Source organism: Fusarium proliferatum (genome assembly GCF_900067095.1).
Source record: "Fusarium proliferatum ET1 genome assembly, contig: FPRO_scaffold006, whole genome shotgun sequence".
NCBI classification, from domain to species: Eukaryota; Fungi; Ascomycota; class Sordariomycetes; order Hypocreales; family Nectriaceae; genus Fusarium; species Fusarium proliferatum.
Genome location: NW_022194795.1, coordinates 1,724,386 through 1,748,042, shown reverse-complemented (window position 1 = coordinate 1,748,042; position 23,657 = coordinate 1,724,386). Strand labels below are relative to the sequence as shown.

Sequence of the window (23,657 nt, the reverse complement as noted above, 5' to 3'; positions counted from 1 at the left end):
AAAAAGAAAAAGAAAGGTGAAAAAAGAAAGCAATAGACTCCAGCCGAGGAAATAATATGTATGCATGTTAACTAACAAACACCAACAGGAGGGGAAATATGTAATGTAAGAAAGGCGCCTCATCACAATAAACTAAACAGAGAAAATACGTAGTGGGCTTCTTGGCGATGGAGCCGTCCCGGCCGAGTACCCCCAATTATCTCATTTGGCAACCCCCCTGTTCAGCCTGTGGCGTCTAAGGTCGCCTGACTGCCGGGAAGACAGGAACAAGAGAGGAACGGCTAGTTAGAATTTGCAAAGCACAGATGATGAGCCTCTGAATTCGAATCAGCTGCAATTGTCCTATCCCTTCAGCTTTCGATTAACCATCTACCCAAGGTGCTACCCTCTAAGCTGTATGTACTTGTAATTGGATCATCACCTTTCCAATACTGCCAGGGGTGATTCACTCTGATTCACTGTCCTTCCTCCACTGTTTACCGCTCTATTCTCCATTCCCACTTACACATTATTCTGATGACACCCTTTTTCTCCAGTTATCAAAATGTACTCCGTACTCCGTACATATCAGTGTATTATGTACGAATCTCCCTCAAGCTTGACTCCACTGTGTATCAGAGCCCTCGCAAAGAAAGACTCGACTTTGAATGGGTCATTGATGATGTGATGATGCGGATGGCAGGCAAGGAGAGTCCAGGGCCCTGGTCCCTACCCCTCGAACCCCCTGCATTGTCTTCTGTCTTGCCGCCCTTGTCAGCCCGAACCCTAGCATTAGAGGGACCCGCTCTGTGATCGTGAGCTGATTTTATTTGCTTCTTTGCTTGGGTCAGTTTGGCCGCGAGTGTGACGGATGCTGATCATCGATTGTTGGTGTGCATTTTGTATTACCTCAACCGTTCCCGATCACGAAGAATTGAGGGTATAAGCCGAGTCAACGGTGTAGATAACAGCTGGCTTAGCATGATAGAAGCACGGAATTACTGCATTTTATATCAGTTCACGAGAGGCTGAGGTAAACAGTGTAGTCCGGCAAGTTGGTCCATAATAATATACAATATGTTGTCCATGTTGGTAGGTCCCTTGACGCATGAGAAATAGTTTATTCGCGGCTGTTGATGTCTTATTTCCTCATTAGCAGCATTCATCATCAACTAACCCTGCTTGTTTCTTTGCTTTGCCTTACCTTGGGCTTGCCTGCTCGGCCTTGTATGGTATCTTGGATGCCCACTCTGTTGATCTGCTCTAGTTACCTTACGCATTGCGGTTTGGCCTGAACTTTTGATATCTCTTTTCGGAACAGATATCCCTCCAAAGTGGAGGTTCCCCCAACCTCGAAGTCCCTCCCGCTCCCACCTGTGACTTTATTAAAGTATTATTAAGGATCATATCCCGGCCTCTTTTTTTCCCACCCTTCTCTCGGTGTCTTTGGATGTCTGTCAACCTTGTCCTTTTCGTTCGAAGCTTGCCTTTTAGAATCTATCTGTACTCTCCCAACGACTCTACCTAGGTACCTACCTCTTTCGATCCTATCTTGTCCTTGGCTTCCTATCCTGACCTTGGTCGTGATTGCCTCCGGCTCACGTTTGCGCCCACCAGCATCTTACACTTTTATATTCGGTACGGATTCATTATTCCCATGATTAATTGTCCTCTTCTTTCGGTGCTTTGTTTGGCAAATCTTCCTTTTGATTACTTTGTATCCTTCCGTGGAGACTCACCGTGGCGCATTCTCACCTTTATCGCCGTCACTCGTATCTCTCCAATCGAAATTGACCTTAAACGTTCCAGACGGCAACGATTCTCCCTCTTGGGCACTGGTATTCAGACGAATGCGCGCGCAAGATTTGCATGCTCTAAGACTTGACTCAGTTCCAAGAGAGTTGTCAAGTACTTGTCAGACATTGTCAATTCCCTAGAACCGAACCGAACCCAACAAAACCCAACGCAACGCAACCTTGTTAGTTGGCAGCCGGATCTCCCTGGCCTTTGTGTGATTTGTTCCATCATCATCGAATCGTCAATCTAGACGGAGCCACCCAATCCCAGAAGACTTGGCCAGCATCACCCCACGCCCACGCCCTACAAGTTCAACCACACGACAACTTCACTACCTATGTAATCTTGGTTGCTTTGCTTTTTCCTCACCTCACCTCACCTCACCTCACCTCCTACTTGGCCATCGCTCATTTCCCCCCAGGACCTCGTCTCTTCTCTCAATGATGCACAGAGAAAGCGATACCCTCGGACTCGACTCGAACTGAACCTCACCGCCACAATTTCATATCCCCTGGCTAAAGAGTCGCCGTTCCCTGACCATGATCGCCGCAGCCCTCCGTCAGAGCCCGATCATCGCTGTCGATATGGCCAACTCCACCACAACGACGCCTTTGACCACCACAAGCGTTAGCACTGGCGTCAACAACGGCGCAGACACTAACACAGGTGCCACAGCTCCCGAGCTAAGCGACCTCGACTACTTCATCACTGTACTCCAATTGCCGCATGGTCGAACGGAGAACCAGATTGAGGATGACCTCGTTTCCAAGGCGAACGCCCTCGGTATCTCAAGTGCGCCCGTTACTGATAAGCGTATCACCTCAAGCGTCGAGTCAGCCTCGACAGTCTACAATGCTCGAACATTTTCTATGCTCTCTGCCGGATCCACGAGTACCGCTCTGACCACGCATTCATCTATCTTTGGCCCATCTACACCTGATTTGGCGCTTTCCAGTGCCCGGCAATCCAAGGATCTGAGCTTTTCCCAGTATGAACGCTATCTATCAGTGATCGATCCTCACCACAACAACGTAAAAGCTGCAAGGGACTCACAAACGCCCGATGCCACTGCTCAGAGTATATTCAGCGGTAAGACGAAACGCAGCCTTTTCAGCGTTAGGTCGGGCTTCAGATTACGATGGAAGAAGAAGGCATCCCCGCAGCCACTCCAGGCCATATTGTACGTCCTGACCCGGATCCCGACTAACATGGTATCACGAAACCAGAGTGTGCTGACTCTCGTCATAGGACCTGTGCGAGCTGCCGTGCGGACTTCAAGAGCTCCAAATCATTACACAGCATCTCATGTGGCCACACATATTGCGATAACTGCCTAAGATCGCTCATCCATACAGCCATGTCCGACGAATCGAGCATGCCACCGAGATGCTGTGCTCAGCCATTGCCGGGATCCTTGATGAGGGATCTTCTCAGTCGCGACGCCCAGCAGGAGTTTATGAAGGCCATTATACAATACAGCACACCCTGGCAGGCAAGGATATTCTGTTCCAACCCTTCATGCGGAGGATTCATTCCACCACATCAAAAATTGGACCCCAAGTATCCTTCCACTGTTACTTGCCGCAAATGCAACACAAGAGTTTGCCTTATGTGTAAACATAACGCACATCCGACAGGTAAGGACTGTCCGGAAGATTGGGAACTCGACCAGGTTATCAAGGAAGGGGGCAAAGCTGGTTGGAAACGGTGTTACAAATGCCAGAACTTGGTGCCACTTGAAGAAGCCAGTACACATATGACTTGTCGGTGCAAATCTCAGTTCTGCTACACATGCGGAGGTGTGTGGGATGCCAATGCTGGGTGCCCGAACGATTGTGATGGGGAGGAGGAGATGGACCGGAGGAGAACGGAGGAACAGGCTCAACTCGCCGAATATGAAGACGAGAAGGCCGCACAGGAAGCAGCCGCTGCAGCGGCATCCGCCGAGCGCCTCGAAGCCGAAGAACGAACGAGAAACAATGCTGATTTCTCCCACCTCGCCGAGATGCATCGGCAAGAACTTAGACGGTTCCTCGAATTCGCTGAACAGGGTAGGGAGCACATGAGGACACGGTTTATAGAGCAGAAAAGTTCGATGATGAAACGACATGCCGAGCTCAAGGAGAGCATGAAAGAAAAACACGCGAGGACTGTGAGCCAATTGGAGGACCGGCAGGTAGCTGCCGAGATGGACCTGAGAAACACCCTGGAAGCGAGTGAACGAAGTGTCAGGATTCGACTGAAGCATATGGAAGCTTACTGTGATGGATTGGGACGCAATGGTGCGAGCTCAAGCCCGGGCTCGGACTCCCAACCACATCGAGTGGTTACGGAACGCGATCTTCGAGAGCTCGGGCAACAGTACAATATTCGCGATGGCATGGAAAGATCACACCAGGCCAAGATTAATGTGATGAGGGATCGCCAGGCTAAACGCATGGAAGAACTCATCGACCGACAAGAGGCTGAGTACGAAACCTTACTCGAGCGGAATCGACAGGAACTCATAGAGTTGGATGCTCAGGCGGTCCTGGAGGAAGAAACACTGGTGCACACATTCACGGCACGAAAATCTAAGCTTGTGCGTCGGTGGGAACTTGCCATCGGGATCTTGCGCAAGGAGCTCGAAGACCAAGACGGTGTCAAGTACGCACCAATTCCCACACCAACATGGCCTGAACAAACATCACAGGTCCTTGTTGGATAGATCTTTTTCTCAACTGTTCTTTTGTCTTCTGAGTAAGATAACTTGCATGGCTAGCAACAGCATCACATTTACTGCCACATGACTAACTTCATGATACAACGTATTCTTCGTTCCGTGTTACTTCACGACCAAAAGCGAATTTGCGCCTTACTTTCTTATAATTTTTGTTTTAACACACGCACATATCTTATACAGCATTATACCAGGCGTAAAGGCCATGGGGTACGGACGACTTAGAGCAAGTCTCCGCCGGTTTGTCTCTTTCTGGGAGTTTCAGGCATCTTCTTAATAGCATCAGCATAGCATTATGGCCGCATATTTCATTCATATATTGTTGGGGGCGAGACAAGGTCGTTGTGAGACGATGCTCTGTTCGCAACCATACTCATATCCAGACAATTGGTCTTGATAGAGCGGATATCAGTGGATCATAGAAGAAGGATAAGAGAGTTATCAGACTCCGGGCTTCGTTCGCACACTGTTTGCCAACGGATCTGAGTATCGCGAAAGTTCTGGAGTGGGTGGCCTGGTTGAATGTGCATGACTGTAAATACCCCGGGCCTGATAGATAGGATTTGAATGATTGACCGAATGAATCAGAATGGTACTTCATCAAGCCATAGTACCACCCACCCGATAGCATGTGTTTCGCAAACGGCATCTGGCTCCGGCAACTTGCACCAAATTCGCCATCGAGAACGCCGTCGCACCAGCGGATGTAAGTCAAAAGCTGTAGCATCGCAGAAGATTGATGACTCGTTTAGCCAGTAGCACCAGACATGGACTTGCAGTGAGGTATCAGCATTGGACGGCTGACGTTGGCGCCGAACCCTAGCCCCTTGTTCCATCCAGCAGCCAACACCCGTGTGTTGCGATAACGAATATTTGGGGTGGGCTGATGTGTATTGTGAAATCCGTTTGGTCTGTTTGTCAGGCCTGGGGTTGCATCGTTAAAGAGTGGCAAACACGGCCTGCGTGTGCATTCGTTTGTCGGAGAATACAGCAATCCTACCATCCTCTTCCTTGGTGGACATGTAGCAATGTGTTTTTACAAGGGTGATCATAAAAGACTCAGACTGTAGGACAAACCCACCCAATGCGGGTGATGTTGTTTGTTTGCGGCTGTGGCTGCAGACTGTCTTTCTTGTTTTAGAAACAGGCGTCTCGGCAATTCGAGTAGACTTTCAATAGTTTTGTGCGCGTATCCTCTGCTGGAATAGAATATGCTAGGATCTTATATGAAACACGAGGTCTAGTTCGAGGATTTTCAACACTAGCGGTTATAAATAGGAGAAGCTATGCCAGAGCGACAATCTCAAAGTTTCAAAGAGTTGTATGTATGTATGTACGCTCTGCTGGCAGGCTAGGACATCCCTTTTTAAGCATATATGATAGATCAACCCTGCTGGAGCTTTTGTGGTTGAGGTGTGTTACCGTTAGGGGGTATGTATGGATGTAAGTGAGAAAGCAACACAACCGTTGTCTCGCCTCTGCAGATATGGCTGCATCAGGCCGCAGAGGGTAATAGCACTGCGGTTCCCGCAGCAGGCTACAATTTGTGCGAGAGATTGGCTGTTCTTTGATAGACGAACTAATGCTGGCGCCCGCAGCCACCAAAGAAGGCATGTTTCAATCGGTAAAGAGTCCTGGGTGGAACGATAGCCACCCGTCAGCAACGATGCGTATCATATCAGGAGTCAGAGAACGAGGTGAATATAGTAGGTAGGTAACGTTTTGAAAACTGCCGTCAGCCGTTGTGGCTTTTGAACTTGTCCAACTCGCCGCCAAACACGTTGCGAAAAGAGTGGGCTGGGGTACGTAAGTAGAATACCTCCCGTCCACTTGCAATCTAAAGGTATTACCAGAAGATACTCCATAGTACCTCAGGTATAGTTAGTACCTTGGTAGGTAGGGCTTGTCTTGGCTGAGTAGCGGTTCCCTGTAAGAAATCATAGGTAAGGTTGGTAGTGAGTGGCTTCCAGGTACCGTTTGTATGGATCATGGGGTAAGGTAATTCGCTCGGGCTCTTGCATTCGAGGCGCTTTTGTTTGCGCGTGCTAACTGAGAAGTAGTGGAGGTAAATAATGCCAAGTCATTGTTTTGGGTGAAGTCGAGATCGGGGTTATCGAGCTAAGGGAGACGTAGGCACCAGATGAAGGGTCCCGTCCCCCGTCCCTGGAAAGAGACCCCTAACACCGCTAAAGAACCGCCCCGAGAGACTCAGTTGGTGGCGTCCTTGCCTTGAAACCCGAGGGGACAAGAAATATACATAGGTGGGCTCAGCCACAATCAGCCCAATTTATGGTTCCATCCAATCCGTCTACACCTCACAAGCAGTCAGTCAGTGTTTCCTTTCCATTCCCTCCCCACCGGCCGACCAAGCGATCTCCATCTCCATCTCCATCTCCATCTCCATTTCCAATTCTAATTCTAATTCCATTTGCATTGCATTGCATTCACATCTTGCACCTTCGAGGCATATTTGCCTCTCTAATTTGGCTCAATCAGTCCTGTCACCTCTTCTCATAAGGGCGCGTATTCGCCTGCGTCGCCTTGTGCATCCCCGCTGTTCATCATTTCCGAAAGACCGTGCTGCCTCGACGACAAATCGGCCCAGCCAGTCCTGGCACCGAATCATTGATCTCCCCCCCGCCGCTGCGGATTGCGAAGCTCTCCTCATCAGAACAGTCACACAGAGCTTCATTCGCCAATAGCTGCTCCAGCGTTACCATCACTGTTGTCGCCTCGGCGCAAATCCATTTTGACTTGCTCCTCGCGATTGTCACAGTGCTTATTGCGCTCCAATTCACTGATCCTACCTTAAATCTGCGACGGAACAGTTCCTGCCCAATCTCTACTCCACGACCTGACCAACTCAAGGAATGTGAGCGTCCACTTCAACGAAGTCTGACTCGAACAAACAGCTTGGACAGTCTCCGGCATTATAAACTAAATATTCGTGTGGGACATCTTTCCAAATTGACATCAGCATCATGAACGAGTACCACCCGCCGTCGGCGAACGAAGCCTTCTCTCCTTCACAGGAGCGCGACCGATCCGGCAGCATGTCCTTGGGCAATATCCCCTTGAGTCCTCAGGGGCCCCCATCAGATCACGGCGGTGCTGCAGTTGACGACGCCATGAACAAAGACCAGAAACCCGAGGCCGAAACCACATCGCCTACGCAAACATCAGGCCCATCCGGTGTGAATTCCGAACAGATTAAGCAAGTCTCGGACGTTTTGTCTTCCGAGGTATGACATACCCCAAGCAACATGCTTAATGTCGGGATAATGGGCTAACTGTATTCAACAGATTGGCATTGTTACGCTACTGAATCGCCTCAAACAGAGCATAGCTTCAGCAAAGGTGAGAGACCGACTAGCTTTCGACCAGCTTCCCCACACTTAGGTAACCCAGTTCACTAACTTGGGATTCCAGGAATTTGCGTTGTTCCTCAAGAAGCGATCGAGTCTGGAAGAAGACCATGCCAATGGCATCAGGAAACTCACCCGTACCACCCAGGAGGTCATGCGCCGGCCCGATCATCGACAAGGCACATTCGGCAACGCATACGAGGCTATGGCAAGCACCCATGAACGTATGGCCGAGAATGGCATCGAGTTTGCCAAAGAGCTACACCAGATGCATGACGAGCTTATGGAGCTCGCTGGTGTTGCCGAGCGCAGCCGGAAGTCATGGAAGCAAAACGGCTTGTCCGCTGAGAACAAAGTGGCAGAGATGGAGCAGACTATGCGTAAGAGCAAGGCCAAGTACGACTCTCTTGCTGAGGATTATGAGCGGGTCAAGACCGGCGAGTCGCGCCAGAGCGGCAAGATGTTTGGCCTCAAGGGACACAAGTCAGCGCAACAGCATGAGGGTGAGCTGCTGAAGAAGGTTCAAGCTGCTGATTCTACCTACCACGGGCACGTCCAGGCCTTGCAGGCTGAGAAGGCCCAACTTGTTTCAACGACACGCCCAGAAGCCATTCGAGCTCTTCAAGACTCGATTAAGGAGATTGATGCAGGAATCTCATTGCAAATGCAGAAGTTTGGTAAGTCTTTCCCCGAGTATTCTGGGTCGTACAATCGCAGCTCATTTGTTATTTAGCCTCCTTCAATGAGCGCCTACTATTAAGCAATGGTCTGAGTGTCAGTCCCATTCAGGGTCCTGGGGCCCAAGGCAGCTCTGCTCAACGCAGTCTGCGACAGGCTGCTTCTTCGATTGATAACGACAAAGACCTAAATGACTATGTCACGGCACAACACAGAAGTGTGCCTCCCAACACTGGTGAAATCAAATATGAGCGCAATCCAGTAAGTGACTACCTAGTGACACGTAACCAGTATTGTGACTAACAATTTTAGGCGCTTAACCCTCCGGGCTCCAGCAGCCAACATAATCCAGGAGGCCCTGTTCAACAACCCGCTACTGTTGTGCAGTCACCAGTATCACAGACACAGCCCCAAGGTGGTTTCTCCGGACCACAGCCTTTGGGTCCAGGATCAAGGACCAGTACCCTTGGTCTTGGCCCTATTACTGGCGTTACTGGAGGTGACCCTTCATTCCCCCCAACTGACGACCCTCGACCTTTTTCGCAGCCTCATAATAGGAGCTTCAGTCAAGGGAACATGCCAGTGCAACAGGGCACTCCTGGCCAGCAATTTTCAGGTCGGGCCCCCAATCAACAACAGACACCTGGTCAAAGATATGGTAATGGGGGGTCTATCAGTTCATCCGGGCCACCGCAACTTGGTGCTCTGCCCTTCCAGCCAGGCGGTTCCCCTCCTCAACAGCCAGTTCCTGGCCAAGCTCCTCGTGAACGTTCAGGAAGTGGGGTAAACTCGGGACAAGGACCTCCAGGTGCTACACGGTCACCACCTCCCTACGGAGCTTCTAGTCACCCTCCTCCTGGCCCTGGGCCTTCCGGGCCTGCCAGGCCAATGTTCGGCTTGCCGCTAAGTCGTCTTTATGAACGTGACGGCTTGGCAGTACCAATGGTTGTTTACCAATGCATCCAGGCGGTGGATATGTACGGCCTTAATGTGGAAGGCATATACCGCCAGTCTGGGTCCATGGCTCACATACAAAGACTAAAGAATATGTTCGACACAGGTTCGTCATGTTCTACTTGTAGAAAGTACAGAGCTAATGATATAGCAGAGTCGTCCAACCCTGCGCTCGATTTTAGGAATCCCGAGAACTTTTATCATGACGTCAATAGTGTTACTGGCCTGTTGAAGCAGTTTTTCCGCGATCTCCCTGACCCGCTACTCACGCTCGAGTATCATGATAGCTTTATCACGGCTGCCAGTACGTGGCTCCAATTCCTCCCTTTCGTGTTTCTATCTCTCCTTGGCAAATACTGACTGATATGCACAGAACAAGAAGACGATACGGTACGTCGCGATTCGATTCACGCCATCATCAACAGTCTTCCTGATCCCAACTACGCTACACTGCGTGCTCTCACTCTTCACCTCTGGAGAGTCATGGACAACAGCCACAATAATCGCATGAACTGCCACAACCTAGCCGTCATTTTTGGCCCGACACTCATGGGCACTGATCCCAGCACTGCCATTGCCGATGCGGGCTGGCAGATCAAGGCCATCGACACCATCCTGCAGAACACGCTCCAAATCTTTGACGAGGATTAAACTTGTATGTAAGCGCCTCGCGTTGGTTAAGGGCATAATATGTAACGCTTTGTTGGAAGAGGCGGAGAGGGATGTTTATATCTATCCATGTTGGCTGTTTTTATGTTGCATGGCGTCTCGTATCTAATGCATGTTCGTTTCTTCCTGTGCTTGGAGATTAGTGTAAAACCACTGGGTGGCAAACCTGAGCGCTTTTTTTTCATGTGCTTCTTTTGCTCTTGTTCGGTTTACCTCTTATTTGCTCCTTTCGTGTGATGGCATTCTTGTATGTGAAAGGTTGGACTCGCAGTTATAAAAGGCAAGCCATTTCACATGGTTTGCTGTAGGGTAGTTGATATGACAACGCGTTGTTCAGTCTTCGCATGTAAGACTTTTGAACACGAACGACTGATAATTTGTGTAATGCAGTTACGGTATGACTGTAAGAAATGGAGTCGATGGTCTGACCCTTTCCCCCGTCACTTGGCTGTGGGAACTGCGCTTGGGCGGGTTTTAGATCACTTCACACAGATGATCCCAGGTGTTCATTAGCTGAGTGTATCTTCAACTTGTGTTTTTCACACTGCGTTGTCTTGCGACCTGATCCAATCTATTACTCAGTTAGTACACAAGGTTCAAGGCAGCAGCTGTGTGACCTCTTGAAACTTTACATTAAGGCCATTGTTCTTTGGCATAGTGTATGGTGCCTTATATTGTGTATCTTCTTATCTGACACCTGCCGGCTATATCTTGCGTGTTGCTATAGGGACATTATTCTCTTAAAATACATATGATATTCATGAACACGGTCAAGGATGGAATTTTCAGCGTACACAGGAGCGATACTACTAATGATGGTGATATGATGCTAATCAAGTGACTTGATTGAAGTTCTATGCTATTCCACTCCAACGAGTAATGTGGATAAATGCAGCGAGCCTTGTGCCCTCTGTTCTCATCAGACACCAACCTTGGTGTCTTTCATACATGATAAATGCTCAAGTATCGTGCGTGTTCTGTGCTCGACATATCATCAGCCGTTTCACCAGTCCTCTTTGTAATCAGCGCCATGCAAAAACACGCAAGCAAACCCCCAAAAAGCGGAAACAAAAAGAAATGCGTCATCTTCCCATTAAAGACAAAATAAAATATTCGACGAGACCATTGATGCACTGTGCCCCTTGTAGCCCAGAATAAACAATACTGAGAATAATATCCGTCTTGCAGTGCACATTATCGCTTATGCCAACATGCCTGAGTTCCGTAACAGGGGTATAGCCGTGAGAATAAGGAAAAGAAAACTTAGATACAGTCGGGCGCATGATAATGTTGGTGATGGTAATGATGGTGTAGGGAAAAGCCTGAACGCTGTTCGCGTCATGCTGTATGAAGGGTGTCAAAATCCTTGACATCAATAATTTGGTTTGTGGTGATTAGAAGAGACACAAGCCTGTCTTGAACGATCTCACTGAAGCTTGATAGCTTCAAAAAGACCTAGGCTTAAGCTCGTATCGTTCTCGCCAACATTGGGAGTCGGCTCACTAAGCACCTCCCAGCGACGAAGGATGAAGGGGCTCAGACGCTCCTGGACTACTGGCCCGATGCCATATTGCGCACCCATGCCACGAGCGGCAGCACTCTGGGGCGTTGCCGCCTTTTCTCGGTGGGAGAGCATAATATTGTCTGACGGGGACGGTGGTGGTGAGCTGAATAAATAGTAAAGTCGAGGGTCAGATGATGTTCCCTGGTTGGGCATCCCGCCTGGAGTTAACAGAATGGCCCTGGCACAGTTGGCTCGCAATTCCTCGGGCAGGGCATCTACCAGGAGGATGGCAATGTCGAAGACCTGCTGGACAAGGGAGCCAACAGTAGCTGGCGGCTGTGTTTCTAACTCAAGCAGCAGCCCGCAAAGCACAAGAACAATGCGTGCTCGAACATCATGCACGGGTGGGATAGGAGGCCGTGTCGCCGAAGCCGTGGGAAGAGGGGCTGATGGTGGCTCGGACGACAAGCTATGAAGGTTCACAAAGCGAAGCATAGCGGGCAGCCAATGCTGTAAAACGGCGGCGTGGCAGTTGGGACGCGCCTGAGGCCCTGCTGCAACGATTTCCCACAGGTCTATCAGCTTTTCGACCATGCCCAACGATAACTGTGCCATCTTAGGGGGAGCCTGGCCGGAGATAATAGCCTCCACTACTTCTAGCAAGTTCTCGGCCATGCGAAGGGACTGCCGTGACCCAGTGTCGACAAATTCAGGAGCCTTCGATGAAGGGATCAATTCAAGAAATCCCGTTTGAGCCTGTGTCTTGAGATGCTGGGTAATGTCGTCACTCAAACAAGGTAATAAGCTGGTCCACATGATGTTGCCTGCTTCAATGGCTCGATCCATCGCCCTGGCAAAGATCTCGAAGCGAGAGGAACTCTGATCTTGTCCCTCATTTACGCTGGGCTGTGGCAATGACAGATCCAAGTTAAGCTTCAGCTGGCAGAACGGCAGCGTCAACTCGTTGGCAATCTGCAAGATATGATCGAACGAGATTTGAGTATCGCCCGAGTCTCCAGGAATCAGAAGTTTCGTGGTCACCTTGCGGACGAGACCGACAGCTTCAGCAGGAAGCGCCTTGATGCCTAAAGCATTTGAGACGGCGGAGGAATCCACCAGAACAAGAGTTCGTAAGGTCTCAAGCAGACTTTCCTGGCACTCGATATTACCAAGGGGAAACTCGGTGCCACTGACATGATTTCTGACAGCCGAGTACTCGAGCAAAGCGTTTCGAACAAGGTTCAGTAATCCTTTGGACTGCTCAAACTTGGCGCACTTTTGCTCGGTATGAAAACGGTAGCTTTCCTCAGCCACAAGCCCTGTTCCCCGGGGAAGCGGCATGATGACGAGTTGTAAGAGTTCTTGTAAGTATGTCGCAGGACCTCTGGACGAATCTGGGGCAAGACTCTGGACAGTCGCGAACGGAGGGCTTGCTGTGCTCATTATGATAGGCATTGTCAGACACCCTGTAATGATAAGAAGTGGGAACAAAGTAGAAAGGGGGGAGCGGTTCGATATCGAACGAATGTGACTTGTCCAGTCGGTCATTAGTTTATCGAAATGGTGAGCATCAAAAACTCGTATTCTCGCGAGTAAAGTTGCCAACACCCGGCGCGTATCGTCCTCCTTCTCCCACCCGCGCTCAAGAGCAGGGATTATCATTCTGAAAAGCTTGTTCATTGTTGGAGGGTCCAATCGTGTTCCACTGGAAAGTGTTTTCTCTACTTCTTCGGCCACATTGTTTTCAGCTTGGTGAGAGGGAGTTGCCACGATGTCGGAAACCGGCGAGCAAGCATCAATAGCGTTGTTGCGATCATTTTGAACGAGTTCCTGGCGAAGTTGGCTGGCAATCACCTCATGACCAGCCATGCGTTGGGCAAGACTGTCAAGAGCAGCAAGTAGCGGTCGCGGAACGAGTCTTTGCTCCTCGTTCATCATTCTAAGGCGCTCGGTCAGACTGCTAAACAGTTCGTCTGCGCTATCCATGGCATAGAAGATTTGCAAGTTTGAATGGACAGTGTCGGCAACGGACGCCAGAACGTCAGAATCGGCGGTCTTCGCGCAAGCTCCAAGAATGTCGGATAACATGGCGTAATCTTCGGTCGTTTCCATAATGTCTCGAACAGCGGTGAACATAGTCAGAGATAAAGAGTGACCTTTCATGATGAAATGCCCAGTTAGCTCATCACGCAAATGTGCCCCAATGCTGCTCCTTACAGCAGTACTGCTACCGCCGATCCGTTGCAACAGCCTCTTGAGCGACATTGGCTTTCTTCCTGACAATGGATCATTTGACAGTAAGGGGAGCCCCACGACAAGTTTCACGACCCTGATGGCATTGGTGATATCTTGTTCCTCCTCAGCGACCGAATAGTTGCCAGCTCGTCTTAACAAGTTTCCTCTTTCAGCCCTTTTCTTCTCAGATAAAGCATGAAGCGGAAGTTCGACCAGTAACCTGCTAGAACACGGACCTGATACGGGGTCGATTTCCGCGGCACAATGATAACCACCACGAGCGATAGTCCACTGCATATATTGAGAGACAGAAAAGTGGCCGGTTCGAACGAGCTCCGTGACAAGGTGATATACGAGGTTCTTCCGTGCCTTGTCATTGGGGGCGATGTTGTCGAGCGTCTCGAGAATGGGCGTGGTAGGGTTCACACGAAATTGGCTCCATTGCCGAATTAAACGGGCTGCGGCATAAACTTTGGCTAAACCTGGACGATGGAACGAAGTTGCCCACTCAACTACTGTCCTCATTATCAAAGCCTTGTTCTCACTCGTTGCCCAGCATGCTGCGGCTAAATGGTTACCGCTAGACTCTTTCAAGGCAGCATCAAGCAACTTGACTAGCTGACTCCGCCCGGCAGGAGGAGAAGCGGTACTAGACACTACCAGGGCTGAGTTTCGTGAATTAATGGCATGTAGTGACTTTCGAGCCTGCTCATCATCAGAACGCAGACAAGCATGTAAAGTATCCTTGTACGTCGACCAGGCTCCGGGGTTGATGAAGCTCTCTGGGTTGGAACGAATTAGTGAGCCGAGCAAAGCTGACAGTCTACTGGAGAGTTGCACAAGAAGATCCTTATCAGGGTCGTTGGATATCTGGTCTTGCTTAGTCAAACCGTTTGGAAGAAGAGTTGCGTGTGAACCTACCACATGCAAGTGGCCGAGCAGAGCAAAAACAAGCCTGCGACCATACTTGCGTGACCTGAGAAGGTCTTTCCAGTAAATCTGAGCGATGAGAAGCCACATGGGAATACGCGACTGAAGGCTATTCTCAATTCCAGACACAACCCAGTCAAGGTAATGATCTCGATCTAGCAACTGCTCTGAATAAAGGTTCGTTGCTAAGCGGATGCTGCATGACAGTTAGCTGCCGTGATTCTGGACCAATAAACATGTCAACTTACGCATATGTGACTCGATTCTTCCAGTCGTTCTCACCAAACCCAGCAACAACGGCATCGACAAATTGCTCAACAAAAACGGTCCAGTCGCGAGCCCATTTCAGTTCACCACCCATAACAAAGGCACCATTGACACCCTTCCTCTTCAACCCCCTGATCTCATTGGCACCGACACACTTTGCTAACCAAACAGCTCGTTCGGCGGGAACATTCTTGTTCAGGCATTGATCGAGTAGCGTTCTTCCGCGAATGCCGTGGGGGATTGTTCGGCTGAGGCGTCTTAGAGATATCGCGGGATTCGCAAGGTCCTTGAGCCAAACCTCTCTCTTCGTATCCGTGAGTGTGACTCGAGGCGGTGGTTTGAAAGTCGAGGGCGCATTGATCTGTCCTCGATGTCTGCGCTGAGTCAGAACCCCCATAAAAATAGTAGACAATGCATTCAGGCCAGTCTTTTGCTTCAGAGCTGGGAAGATGGCAAGCTTAGCAGACGAAGTTTCGGGAACATTCAAGTTCACCTTATCCCATGTTCCTTTGGTAATCGCTTCGCTGCTCCACTCGTCTTCATAATGGGCTCCATTCCAGGGAAAGAAATCGGCGTATCCAGAGTTGAGACCTTTGCTGAAAGGGTCGACGGGATTTCGTACTGCGGTTTCGGGTCGATTGGCTGAGAAGTATCGTGGCGCGACGGAGGGGATCTCGACGGTGTATGGTTTTGGCCGGACATCTTTCTTGGTTGGCGCAGGCCCTGTCGCTGTGATTCGAGGAGCAAATCTCGGCTGTGAAGTTACTGGTCGACGTGTCGGCATCGGCATCAAAGTTGAGCTGGCGCTGTCGGCAGGGCTGCCGACCATAGCTTGAAAGGGATCGGAATTGGGTATTCGCGAGGGTGTAAGAGACTGCGGCGATTCGGATGTAGGTAAGGAAACAGAAGAAGCGTTGTGTGACAACTCAAGCCGAAGACGTGAGCCGCCTCTTCTAGGTGTTGTGTGATAACGATTAGGGGTAGCATCGCCGGCGTCGGCGGTTAAATCGATGAAAGAAGCATCTTTTCGAACTGGTGAGGCGGCCGCCATAAACTGCTGCTGATGTGATAATGATCGCTGCGGCGGGGGGCGCTGGACGGGTAACGACGATGAGCTCACGGAACGCTGAGGCGGCCGCGGATGGGCGCCCATTGTGGTCCGCGAGGTCATTTCTGGGTCGTGGGCGGAGGCGCCATTCCGAAAAATCTAAGTAAAGGGATGTGTCGAGTTGTGTTGTATATGATGATGCTGGACAACCGCAGTAAACGCGATTCCTGGGAATGGTACTGTGTTGTCCTACAGTATTCGGTGGCGCCTCAATACTCGAAGGTGAAATGGGGTTCAAGGTTTGCGTTCCTATAGTCGCGTTGTCGTTGATACGTGGTTTGATGAGCCAGCCGCGCAACCAGAAGCATAAATGGACAAATAATCAACGTGATTCGGGAACCCGAACTCGATTGTTACCCATGCGTTCTATCATTCCCCTACTATCACAGCCGCTGTTGCCGTGTTGTTCCGGATCGATAGAATGAAGCCACGCACGCGAATGGCTTCGATTCGGTGGAGTTGGGTTGTTCGAGTCAAAGAGGAGGAAGATGCGGATGCACAAACTGGAAAGAATAGTCTAGATAGCAAAAGTATGTACACGAGCGGCATGGAACCCCGACCGAGAGCGGCAACTGTCGATGGATGGGTTATGAGATGTGCAGATGTGGATGGGGTCAGACGGGGCGAGGTAATGTTAGGTAGGTAGTTGAGTTAGAGCGTTTCTGAGGTGAGGCAAGGCAAGGTTGGCAAGGTACTAACTTAAAAAGGCCCTCAAAAGGAAATATGGAGACGAGACAGGAGTGGAGATGGAGGTAGAAACTACCAACGGAGAGATGGGTAGTGTGCCGCAACAACAGGGCTTTTGCGTCACAGGACCACCTTGGACACTATATCCGCAAAGTACCAATTACATAGCTTCGATAAGTTTTACATGGATCTGCCCTTCCTCCCTCCCTCCCTCCCCCCCCCCCCATCCGGGCTCTCAGCCGTCGCTTGGTCGGTCCCTTGAATCGTTTATTATACGCTGGAACCCTGCCCGGACATTTTGAATTTGGAAAGGGGAGTCAGTCAGGTATTGTTCGTCAGTTGTCTCTTGATTCTCGAGACTGCCCGTGCGGGACCGAGCCGAGCTACGGGCTTAGTAGACTACGGCTATGGCTGCGGATAGAGACCGACGGGGTCTGGGACTGGGGAACCAATTCCATTACATGAGTCTTATTACAGCGCGAGTCTGGAGGATTTTGGACAAGATCGATTGGGGGAGATGCTGGGCGTCAGGTGGCGATACATCATGAGAGATGACTCGTGGCTGGTTTACGATCTTATACTAACCACTGAGGATTCCTGAATAACAAGCAACCCTCTTGCTATCCGTACAGTGCTACGTGTTGACTCTCCAAGGGATAAGCGGGTGAATTGCTTGTAAGGATTGAGATTGACGGGCGGTTTGAGGTGGAAGCGTTCAGGTCACATCAGAGTGCATAACATTATTGTGTTATTCAGGGGTTGCAGTTGGCTACCTACCTGCTTGGCGATCAAATAACATTACAGCGCCCCCCCAGCCAAAAGCCATCAACCCCGCTTGGAGGCGCACAATCGCGCAGCCTCAGATCTCAGGGAAGCATTTGCCTCGTGGAATGTGCGTTATCTATTGGGTTCTGTACAATTGCACAGCGCTTGTTGGGGGTGACCGATGAGAGGCCTCAGGTGTCGTTTGAATCTGGTAAAATATTGTCAAATTTGCAAGCAGAATACTCGTGCAAGCAAGTACCTTAAGGTTAACAAGTAGGAAAATACATTGTGCTTAACCTGAGCACAATAACGAGCTTCTTTCTCTTAAAGGCTTGTTCCATAGTAGAACATGGATGTCAGCCATCATTTCTCGAGGTGCTTCCCATGACGGCATTCAGCCGAACGAGAGCGCTTCATTCGATGGTATATCACCTTTCCAACAGCGTTCAGCTCCCCCCCTCTCAAGCCAAGCCTAAGCGAATGGGACATTCTTATGTCAATCATCAACCGTCACCATTCACTTAGTTTAACCCCCAAGCCAAGCCATTGTAAATAATCGACCGATAGTTCCCCATCCAGAACCTCTATCTAAGAGCATCAGCGGCCAAGCCGTGGTCTGTGTCCCCACCAAACAACTCCTTTAGCTGGCCCTTGCTTCTCTCTTCCCGGCGACATGGGCGTTGGTTGGGACTTGGGCTTCCGGGGAGGGAAAAAACACCACATCGGCGCTGACAAACATCAAGGTGCCTACTGCAAGCCACTCGCAAGCCCCGATGGCTGTGTAGCTTCGTGAACGGTAGATAGATACCCCTCGCCAGTGACTTGATGACTGCCGCCAAACTTAGAGTAAAATTGAACAAGTCTATTCGCTGGGATGATTGGACGAGCCTCTATTGCCTCAAGATGGGACTCTGTTGTGCGGATCATGGGATTCAACTTCAATATGGTGCTGCTGTTGGCCCATACCAGCCGGTCTTGGCTTGGCTATCACTTGCTTCGCTTAACAGGGTCGTGCGTTTGTGTTGCGGTGTGCCAGTTGATGCGGAGAAGATATCCGTAGATACGGGGTGAGTGTCTTATCAGCTCACATTCAACGCCGTCCCACAAACAAGCCTCTTCATGCATGTATCACGGCTAATTTTGCAGCACCAGGTCAAGCCTCCAGACTCTCAAAGCCTGTCTGCCAGCTGGTCCGACTTCTTGGAACGGAACATCCTGTCTTTTCCGTCGGGATCCAACCCCGGCCCGAGATCCTTTTACCGACTGACCAGTAAGGGTACTCGTTAGCTGTATGAGCACTTAAAGTCTAAAACCGGTGATTCTGGAGAGTGAGTAAGGGATAGACTAACGACCTTCAAGAGACAGTGCAACAAACCTTCCTCTTTGGGGGAGACCATTGTGTTGCGGCAATGTTGTTCCGTAAAGAAATGTAGCAAGGCCTTTTCACATGCAGAGTTCCGTGATTCGTTGCACTGAGCCGTTCTCATATCTCTTTGTCCATTATTGTACTGTAGATCCTTTGTACATGCTTGTGCCCCTGTACGAAACGGTGCCATGAGAATCATGTATGACCGAGGGTTCCAGAGACACCTTGCTATGCTAGGCGAAGACCGGCAGAATAACTTCATCTTCACAGTAGCCAGAGATTCTGCTAGCTATCGACACTAGGCTACGTTAGCTCATCCCGCGTTTCTCACACAATATTGACGCATATTTTCCCCACAAGCATGCAGTTCCCAGTCTACATACATGCACCTAATCAGAACTCGCGGGTAACGCAGGGTATCGGATCGGCCGTGGCCCGCCGGATCAATCCGTGCGACTATGTATGTACGTCGTGCAACCCACGACTATCGCCATCTCTTGCACCATTTAAGAAGAGGCATGACATCTTTGCCCGTCCCTCCCAAATGCAGTCAAGTGCACGGTCACATCGGGGAGGAAGAGCGACACCTTGAGTTGTTTGTGATGGCACACGGATCGTCACGGGCTCGGAGGTCAAACAGCTATGTATGAGCCCAGTCCCAGATCATTGGAGGTGGTAACTGGTGGCCACACCACAGTTGCCAAGCCTAGCGACGCGGCTTGCCAAACGTGGGCGCGGTGTAAGACAAACACGCTCGTATCTCATTGCCAATCCCGTCGGACCGTAGCACGGCCGAAATGCATTTCAAGTGAGACAACATGTCTCCAAAATGTTCAAAATGTAGATTCGGTTATCTGCGTGCCGTATTCAAGAAATCTGCTTGAGAGTACAAGTTGTCATCTCAAGAGACCCAGGGACAAGGAAAATGTTATACAAGAAAGGCTCGTGCTGCCCTACCAGATGAATGCAGTCCTGGCTTATGTAAAATCGACTCCTCCTAGGTATGTAAACAATTGCGGCCGCCATCGAGTAGGTATGGCACTACTCTGTACATTCGTCGCAAACATACATGTAAAAGAATGTCCCCGCTCGAATATTGTTTCGTCTCAAACGGAAAGAAACGAAGGGGAAAAGACACAAGTGCCCCCATTTGGATCAGGCGGTGTCACCATTACAGCTCTGCAGCGTTAACTGACCACTCACTCCAACCTCTCTCCTCGCCGGGAAGCTTGATGCTCTCCCATTCATCTCTGGTAACGCTCTTCCACTCGTCAACCGGCAGCCAGCCGATTCGGGCGCGGTCGCCAAAGCCGCCAACCTGTTAGGCCAAGCCAATATTAGCCAGTCATATACCGTAGGAAGACTTTGCTACGACAAACCCAGTAGATCTTGGTTACGACCAGACGCGCCCAAGCGCTCTCATGGATCACATTGCCAGGCAACCAGTACTTGGCGTCCTGGTGCTTGCGTGTGAAGCATGCCGCAAGTTTCAGCGCTGATACCGGTGTGGTCTCGATGGGCTCAAGATACCCAAAGAGAGCAAAACGTGGCAAGTTGGCCGCAGAGTAAGGGACAGTGTCCGGCACGGAGAGCGACTCCTCCAAACGACTGTTGTAATCGTGACTGGAGAGGAAGGGGATATACGCTGAGAGTCGTGATAGAAGGGAGATACGCTTAGCGGGCGGATAGGGCGGAACCCAGTTCATGGAGAGGGTAAGGTTTGATCCAGCCCGCACGTTCCTAAACGTTGTTGCGATCTTGATCTCGAGAATGGTAGGGTTACCTTCATCCTCACAGTCCGCCACATAGTCCATCATTCCGATAGGGACGCCCTCAAGTCCACTACCGTCGGACTCGAGTTCTTGATTAGATCGACCAGAAGGGAAGACTGTCGAGAGCGTCGCAAGCTTGGTAAGAGCAAGGATGCGGCGCGCCATGACAACGGACTCATGGACTGTTGGGATCTTATGAGGAGCACTTGTATCGGCGTTATCGTTGTCGCCAAAGATATTGGACATCGGTGTGAAAGCCTGCGCCGTGGCAGCAAAGCCTCCTATCACATGAGAGAACTTCATGATGTCGTTTTTGATCGTATCGCGTAGGCAGAATCGATGACACTGAGAGGCTGACGAGAAAGTTGACCTGTAATGCGCTGGACAAGGTTAACCAAGAACGAGAACACGGGCAGGAAGAAGGTGGCAGAGGTAAACCAGGCGAGGCGGTGGGAAATCCGATGGCTTTTGGCTTTGGATTCTGCTGGCGCGTGAGGAATTTGCTAGTGAATAATGGCGGAAGTTGGCCGCGCTAAGCTGAGGGGAACTGATCCCATGATGGATGATGTTACTCTTGCCAAGGCTCATGTCAGTAGATTGATAAGATTAGATCCTTGCATGTTATCGGCTGAAACCGGCTGACGACCGTTCAACTGCCAAAACCGACCCACAACATTTTGATGTTGGAAGAAGGCTTATGAGGAGTCGTTGACTGAATTTCTTGATATAGATCAGTAGAATTGTACCAGTATTGTGCGAGCCAGCCGGCTGCGAAAGGCGGATGTATTGCTTTTACACTGCTAATAAGAGTCCAAAAGAGACAAGCAACTTATGACCTCTGATGGCCTGGCCTGAACGGCGCGACCTAGGTAGGTAAGTTTAGTATGACTTAGTAGAACTTTGAACCCGTAGTTCATCTTGGCACTCTGGATCAAGTTCGTAAGTTTTCTTGCTCTCTGTGGCAAGTTTCCTCAAAGATCTACTTCGTCCAAATTTGGTTATGGGCAAGGATAGTATTGAAGCAACATTCCAATTTGAGAAGTCTCCGTGCTCTGAATGAGCTGTTATTTCTCGTTGGCTGTTTCAAGGATCATGACATATCTTGTTCAAAGCTTGTCTGTCGTTGAATGCTGTGTGAAGTCATGGTTACAGTACAGTTTTAACTTATTTGTCACTTGGGATAGGTTTAACGACTTGCCTAACTACCCTGGACTGACGAGTTACGAGCTATAGGAACGGGCTATACTCGGCTCAGTGAATCCAAGGTACATTGAACTCAAAGCACATTCATTTGGTCTATTCGATAATCATGTCTGGGTGAGTGAGTTGAAGTAAAAATCATAAACCCCCACATCAGAGACCTTTGAACGTATTCTAGAGCATGAAGTTTGATTTGACAATATCCGTAATTCAGAAGCAATAATTTCTTTCTAGGTTTCATGCAGCTTACTAAGTAGGCAGTACAATTGCCTTTTAATATTATGCTCGGGGGTGAGTTAATATACAAAGTTTATCTTCGGCTTAGCTACATATCTGCACTCAACCTCTCAATGGGGGCCAGGCATCCATAGTACGTATGAGTTATAACAGCCGTATACCGAATCTATATCGACTCGTTTTTCTTTTGATCCCGATATCCCGGTTACTACCAGGTAAACCCGACCTAGACAAAATACTTCGCTATGAGGTGCTTGAATAAGATCTGAACTGACCAAAATCTCGGTCACCAGACCCCCAACCTTTACAATAAATTTGGTTGATGATGGGTGATCAGGTTAAAATAGGCCATTGTAATCCCCGGTACATACCCCTTGGATACTTTCAATTCATTAAGCTTGACTGATGCCAATTATAAGAGATTTCTTAAGACAAAGGTGAAAAGGTACCTTGGTCAACAAAATGGAAACCAAATCCCGAAGAAGAAGAAGAAAAAGTAAAGCTCAGCAGAATTCAATGAGAGTTGGCATACATGTACCGAGTAACTGTCTTCAGGACCGTGTATCGTCAAGTATTTAGACCTAGTTTTCTTTTTCCTTTCTCTAGTGATGAGCTGGACTTACTAAACCTGTTCAAAGGTAGCTAGGTTGGTGACTATGTGTTACTATTCTCTATTGTTTGCTCTATGCCACCCCTTACTGGCTAGAAGGTTAAAGTTGAGGGCTGCTAACACGGGTTATTAGGGCACAACATCTTTTCACAAGCTGATTCTTTGCTCTAGCTGTCTGAGATATATCGGATTTCCCAGGCAGGCATGAGAGAAGCTTCTTTGGAGACTTCTTTATCGTAGTCATCTGGTGCTGTTTTCTAGAACCTTTAGCTTAATGCTTAGACAAATCAGAGGCTTCTTCTCATCCCACTTTATTTCCTATGCGTGAGTATTCTAGAATGCTAGCCGCATGAGGGCCATTGATGCAGATCCAACTGGTAACAACCACCTTCAACATTACCTAATTCTCCGAGTTCTTACTGATTTGGTTGTGCACACTTAGAATTAGCCGACTGACTGCCTTGCCTCAGTTCCGAACTCTGGAGGTCTTTGCTAAACAAGACTGAAGCTGAGCCTACAGTGTGACAGCCACGTCTGTATTGGACTCGGTTTGCAAGTAAAGAGATGAGATTTACAAAAACGATGCGTTCTATCGAAGGAGCCACTGGCCTACCTAAGTACGATACCTAGTACCCATACAATCCAGCAGCTCATCAGATAATATGTGAGCATGTGCGTGTAAAAGGGTCAAGGACATACATATGTGAGTTAGTCGCCTTCGCTTTACCCTAAGGTAGGTGCTCTACCTACCCATGGTTGAGAAAAAAAATGATCCGCCTGGTGGTAAGGTACATGCTTCAAAAAGGGAGAATATC

The 23,657-nt window shown here is 49.5% G+C and overlaps 4 protein-coding genes across 4 annotated transcripts; 2 read left to right on the top strand and 2 right to left on the bottom strand.

Moving 5' to 3' along the window:
- Positions 1-2,315: 2,315 nt before the first annotated feature.
- Positions 2,316-4,483, top strand: FPRO_09632 (uncharacterized protein; the record flags this gene model as incomplete). Its single annotated transcript, XM_031233045.1, has 2 exons — positions 2,316-2,956; positions 3,025-4,483. The coding sequence occupies 2 exons, from the start codon at positions 2,316-2,318 to the stop codon at positions 4,481-4,483; spliced, it is 2,100 nt and encodes a 699-aa protein (XP_031082921.1).
- Positions 4,484-7,548: 3,065 nt separating this feature from the next.
- FPRO_09631 (uncharacterized protein) lies at positions 7,549-10,143 on the top strand (the record flags this gene model as incomplete). Its single annotated transcript, XM_031233044.1, has 7 exons — positions 7,549-7,737; positions 7,799-7,852; positions 7,925-8,537; positions 8,594-8,799; positions 8,851-9,598; positions 9,647-9,796; positions 9,866-10,143. The coding sequence occupies 7 exons, from the start codon at positions 7,549-7,551 to the stop codon at positions 10,141-10,143; spliced, it is 2,238 nt and encodes a 745-aa protein (XP_031082920.1).
- A 1,444-nt stretch (positions 10,144-11,587) lies between these two features.
- On the bottom strand, positions 11,588-16,250 carry FPRO_09630 (uncharacterized protein; the record flags this gene model as incomplete). The annotated part of the gene is made up of 3 exons (XM_031233043.1): positions 11,588-14,770; positions 14,822-15,026; positions 15,079-16,250. The coding sequence occupies 3 exons, from the start codon at positions 16,248-16,250 to the stop codon at positions 11,588-11,590; spliced, it is 4,560 nt and encodes a 1,519-aa protein (XP_031082919.1).
- Positions 16,251-20,194: 3,944 nt separating this feature from the next.
- On the bottom strand, positions 20,195-21,098 carry FPRO_09629 (uncharacterized protein; the record flags this gene model as incomplete). The annotated part of the gene is made up of 2 exons (XM_031233042.1): positions 20,195-20,341; positions 20,403-21,098. The coding sequence occupies 2 exons, from the start codon at positions 21,096-21,098 to the stop codon at positions 20,195-20,197; spliced, it is 843 nt and encodes a 280-aa protein (XP_031082918.1).
- Between the last annotated feature and the right edge of the window lie 2,559 nt (positions 21,099-23,657).